The 6,000-nt window shown below is 46.6% G+C and overlaps 1 protein-coding gene across 1 annotated transcript in view; it reads right to left on the reverse strand.

The window, feature by feature from the left end:
• Window positions 1-5,116, reverse strand: part of LOC119459637 (uncharacterized) — a 52,332-nt gene extending 47,216 nt beyond the window's left edge. Inside the window, exon 1 of the mRNA XM_049670993.1 lies at window positions 4,968-5,116. Coding sequence (XP_049526950.1) covers window positions 4,968-5,075 — 108 coding nt within the window. The 5' untranslated portion in view covers window positions 5,076-5,116. The remainder of the gene's footprint in view (window positions 1-4,967) is intronic.
• Between the last annotated feature and the right edge of the window lie 884 nt (window positions 5,117-6,000).

The following is a 6,000-nucleotide window of genomic DNA, read 5'->3' on the forward strand; positions in this document are numbered from 1 at the left end:
CTCTTTGTGCATTGTTTGTTTGTATGTTGTTTTTAGAAAAGTAGAAATCACCGTAAAAGGTGGTAGAAAAGGGCGCTAGCAAGAAGCGCATTAATGGCAATGTCGGCGAACCCCTCACAAGACGGTCCTAGTACAGGATTAGTGATTGTTGCGCCGGCGGACCTCCTTCCAAGCCACTCGGTGGCGATTGGGCTATAAATGGTTGGGGCGGGGCACCGAAGGGTCGAAAACGTGGCCCCGTTGCCATGACCAAGTATTCTGGACAAACAAAGTACGGTGCTATGCACCATTGGCTCTGCCGATATAGGGTCGCCCTATGCGTTCAAGTCCCGTCTTGTATTTGTATGTGTAATTCCATGTAAATAGTTGTAAATAGAAAGTGTTTTTCAATCGTCATCTGTCTCTACTTCAATCTACTAGAAGCATCCAGCGAACCCGTCGCCGCTATATTTAGCGGCAGTATACTGCCGCTAAGAATAGCGGTGGATATCCCCCACTTGCGTAGACCGTCTCTGGCGGTGCGCCTCGGACGCCCAAGTGGGGAAGCAGCATCCGTACCCTCGAGAGTGGAGGGAGAAGAACTTCGACTTTACTATCGAGCTGAGTTCTTTTTAATTCACTTCTATGTAAGATTACGTATTTACGGTGGGTCAGAGAACATAAGTATCTGATGCCGCCGAAAATATTGAAACCTAGAACCACTCGTTTGTTCGAGAACCCTCAATGCCAGGATACGCGTTTTTTAAAGCAAGATAGCGAAGTACTTCAGTGAAATCTCGCCGTTATTAAGGCTATAAAACGCAGAATACGAGAACAACACAACTCAAATTGTAAACAATTTATTAAGGCGAAAACCGTAGATGGCTCATTGGCCGAAAAATCTGACGTCCGGTGTTACGGCACCTAAATTCACGGTGCCACCAACAAAGGTCGTGGTTTCGAGTGCCTTAGTTCACTCTACCTTAATTAACATAGAGTTCATTAAGGCACTCGAAACCACGACCTGTGGTGTTACTTAAGGCAAAGTTAATTAAGACACAGCTAATTAGGATATAGTTATTCATGGCACGCGGACCCACGACCATTCGTGGGAGTCCAATCCTCAACCATTGGTGTTAATTAAGGCGCATTTAATCAAGATATAGTTAAAACACTCGAACCCACGAGCTTTGGTTTAATTAGGTAGAAGATCATTAGGGCACACTTAATTAAGGTACTGGAGCCCACGACCTTTGGTGGGAAAGAACAAGTAATAGGAAATAATTGCACGTTAAAGGTGGTCAAAATTAACCCGTTGTGCCTCATAATCATATCGTGGTTTTGGAACATATAAAACACCAGAATGTAATTTGATTTTTTAAACTCACGCCGCATTCGAATGAGAATGTCAAGTAATATAATGAATTTCTCGTGAGCGTGCACGCTTTCGCGTTCATTCTCTTTAGCGTATGCTAAAGTGACTGTCAGCTTTTTGAACAATGCAACAAACATCAACTGGGAATCACATTTCAAAAGCCAAAGTTACAAAAGACGAGATTTTTTGTTTGCTACAGCCATCTTTTCCTTGCTTTCTAATCGATGGTTAAAATCTCGGGAGAGAAAGGGCATTCTTGTCAGAAGTTGCAGCGGGAGCACACACCGCACGAGCTGCGTCGATAGATCTCCCTGGGACTCACAGGGATTGCGATCACTACGCAACAAAGTTGAACGCAATGTTACTAGATTTGTTGAAGGTAACAAAAAAAAAACAACTGGCACAAGACCACGCCTGCGTTGACTACGCTTACCCGCCGGGGTGGCTCAGTCAGCTAAGGCGTTGCGCTGCTGAGCACGAGATCGCGGGATCGATTTCCGGCCCCGGCGGCCGCATTTCGATGGAGGCGAAATGCAAAAACGCCCGTGTGCTTGCGTTGTAGTGCACGTTAAAGAACCCCAGGTGGTCAAAATTAATCCGGAGCCCTCCACTACGGCGTGCCTCATAATCAGAACTGGTTTTGGCACGTAAAACCCCAGGAAGAATGCGTTGACTACGCCAGCGTGGCGGCCAAGAAGCCGTAGGCAACGCCTACACCGGCCGACACCTCCGTTACCTCCGTAAAACCGGTCAAACGGCGACGAGCGCGCCCCCACTCGGCCGTACATGGAAGGGTGAGATCCGCGGCGCCGGAGTTTGCAAATTGCAGAGGTAATCTAGTAACGTTGAGCTTCACTGGCCTACTCGAGTGAGTGTTTCACCACGCATGAAAGTTTGACCTTCAAGTAAAGATGATACCACGTGACTCGCCGCAGCTGCAGACGCGCGCCGCCACGCCAGCTGTGTCCGCGGACAAACCACGTGACTCGCCGCAGCAACTGCCCCGCTCTCTCTGCTGCCTCGTTGCTGCTCGGAATAGCCGGGCCAGTGCTTCATCCGTTGTGCGATTAAAGCAGGGAGTGAGGACGCTGGTCCATCTGTGCCGAAGTTGTCTGCGCAGCTGCAGTCCCAGTGGCGAACGAGGCTAGCTGCGTCGGACCATCCTGCAGATGTCACTTGTCTTGCTAATGAGTGAAAGTGGAAACGTGAGTACGAGCGCGCAAAGCGGCAGGCTGAAACAAGTGAAGGACGGGAACTTCGGCGAGTTAAACGTGGGGAGAAGAATACAGAAAGAGATTTAGAGGCGGCAATGGACGCCTCGCCTTCGACTTTGACGACGGCTTCGGAAACTGAAGAAACGACGAAGCTTTCACTTGAATAACCGGACCTAGCCGACCTGAGCCGCAGCCATTTTCACAGCAAAGTTGCATACCTCTACCAGCCGAGGAAATTTTCGTGTCGGCTTAAGCAAAAAACGCCAGGCTAAAACATGAATACAAACGGCATACCTCGATCCTTTGAAATCAGGCATCCAGCATCCAGCTCAGCACTCGTTTTCAAAAGAAAAACCACAAAAAGCATCAAAACCACATGATGGATGATAAGGCGCGTGTGAATAGGGTGAACACCCTCCGACGCGTTGCGGTAAAGATTGGGTGTCGTTTACAGCATTCCATCTCCCGAGTGTGTTTCCCGGTAAAGATTATGGTTGCGTAAGCTACTCCGCGTGGAAAAGTACCCAACAGCACAGAAATCACGTAGTCACGTCACCACGGTCTAGCAACTCAATCTGTTCATTCCAGACTGCCATGGGTAGACCAAGGAAAACAAAGACTCTCGAAGAGAAGCGTGAATATAATGTTGTTGTGAAGTAATAAAAGGTGTGGTTAAGTACATTTCAGTTGTCTCTGGTTTCACTCTTTTCAGAGCCACGTGTGTGAATTCAAGGGACGTCACAATGGGTAGTCATTGCTTGCGCCGGGCATGCTACGTTTTCCAGCAAGTGCGGCAAAGTTCTGTCGCTTAGCACAATTGTTTTACCTTCTTGTCGGAAACAACCCAGTTTTTGTTGTGTAAGTGGCCATTTTCTTTAGCGGCTCGCGAACGTCATGCAGTATAAAATATGTGCCGCGAAAACCACAAGTTATGTCCAACTACCTTCACACCCGCTGATTGAAGCCACATTTTTTTTTTTAGAAAAACCACCATCGCCGGTTTTTCCACCCCTCTTAACTGCTTTTCTTCAAGAATCGTATGAGACACTCTTGTTGAAGGCTACATGAATATTGCCCTGTGTAGGTCTGAACAAATATTTTATCAATATATTTTCGGACTAATCACTTTGCGACTGAGAGTTAAATAGGAAGACGGCAGATGCTTAGATCCCAGCGCTAAGGAGGTATGAAGCAACATGTCAAAAAAGAAATAAGCAAATATGACGCCTTGACGTTGCCGAAGGGGTAGCAGATGTGTCCTGTTGGTCAGTGCAACACCACACCAGCAATGATCTTCTATGCATCGTGGGAACGATTACCATGGGTGTTTAAGCCAGCTAAGCACTGAAGACTTACCCAGAATGTTGTGATGCCAAGCCCACTACTTGCCACGCACAACATTTGCGGGAATCATTCCTCTAGGATATAGAAAGCTAGGCTATACGTGCATTAGATGCGATGAATACGTGATATTAGCGCGAGAAATGATGGCGAAACGGAAATAATGACACAGAACGAGGTCTGCAGAAGTACCACAGCTAGCGTCTTCTGACATTTTCGTGTACTAACTTTCGCCGGTGATACTAAATATATTCATCCTTTTCGCATCTGAATGTATCTCTGTCAAAGGCCATGTCCCATGATTTTGGCATGTATATGTTTGCTTTCAGGGCAAGCCACCGGGTTATAACGAGTGCTCAGGTTTCGGTAAAGCTCCCGCGTCTCTATTCCCGCAGAGCATAGCTGTCGTGTAGGCTGTATACACAGCAATTTTGGGTAAAACGGCTCAGAATAACACAAGATTTTCAGATATAACATACAGAACAATCAAATCCTAGTAAATTAATTTCCCCGTAAAAAATTTAACCATCCTCAACTCTACTTGCCGATGCGTAGTTGTTTGCTGATGTTGTGATACGCACTCATCTTAGTCGGCATCAAAGAGGCTCCTTGAAGAGCGGTACAAAACCAGTGGCCCCAGAGTCACGTAGCAGGCGGCACATACGAAATACTACATAAGCAGTGGTCTTAGCGGCACAGATTTTATTCTGCATGATGTTCGCGAGCCGCCAAATAATATGGCCACATACACAACAAAAACTGAGTTAACTCAGACAAGAAGGTAAAAAAATTTTGCTAAGCGACTGAAATTGTGCGCCACACGCTACAAAACGTGTTCTCACGCTGTAAAACGTGTTCACACGCTGGAAAACGTCTAGTTCTGCGATGCCCGGCACCGCAGAACCAGACGCGCTCCACACTTCATCCAACTTAACTGGTCACTCGGGTGCTAGCGGCAGACAGCGCCATGGTATAGCCCTCACAACCAATAACAACACATTGAGCTGTGGTGTTGAGAAATGTACAAATTCGCACGTTAATCAATTTCAATTTCTTACCGTTTTAATGTTGTAGGGACCGTCAGGCTTTCTTACGCCAATATCAGACATCGCAGCATCGAGCAGCGCAGTTAAAAGCATAACTACCGGCAAGACAAGATGTGCCATGGCGTTCCTTTAAAACTCTACTTACTGCATGCGAGTAATTTCAGTCCTTCCTGAATCTTCCTGAACACCGAATGTTAAAGTTTGCATTTTATACACCTCGGCATGTATCAGCGTGGCTGACATGTGTAGTGGAGTTTTGCTTCTTTTTCTTCCCTGACATTTGCCTCTAGTGACGCATTTATTCCTTGCTTTCGCCATATGTCGTCTCTCGTTGGTTAGATTCCATAACAAAGAGATATGGTTAGTTTGAACGCAGTCTTTCGAATGGCGTGCCTGCCATTAGGCAGGAACTTTTTTATGGCCCTGTATACTGATATTTGCAGTAATAGCTGTACTTTGCACGTTAACTTTTGCGTACTTCAGGATTACTGCGTTTGCGCATACCAATTACGCCAACCATCACTGTTTTCCTCCCAATGCTTTACAAAAGCTATTATTGCTTTGTCTTCAAAGGTCACACTTTGGCATCAGCGTCACTGCGTCTTGGAATACTTAGGTCAAAACTGAAAGTATAAGCAGAAGGAGAAACTCTTTATTTCGGCATACTGCACCACAATGTGGTTGACATTACCGGCTGAAGTTTCTCGTTCGGGGTGTAGAACAGAAGTTTTTCGTTGAAGCCGAAAGAGCCCTTGCTGCTGATTGCCTAATTTAGATCAGTCTCAAGGATTTCATCGACGAAACTGCGGAAATCATTGCGCTGTGCACGCAAACATCTGGCCTGCCTAGCGAGCCACATCAGTATTTTTTTAAAGGCAAAGAGGCTTTCAAGCGAGCCGGAGTTCAAGAAAGGGAAGTGCGTGCGTAGCAGGGCTCCGAGACGTGCACGCACTTGTTCGCGGAGTTTCTCCACCGCTACAGGTTCGGTACTTCACTGTTCTTGACCTTCATAGGCAACTCCGCACTGTGACTCGTGTTGCAGCAA

This window comes from Dermacentor silvarum, chromosome 7 (genome assembly GCF_013339745.2).
Source record: "Dermacentor silvarum isolate Dsil-2018 chromosome 7, BIME_Dsil_1.4, whole genome shotgun sequence".
NCBI classification, from domain to species: Eukaryota; Metazoa; Arthropoda; class Arachnida; order Ixodida; family Ixodidae; genus Dermacentor; species Dermacentor silvarum.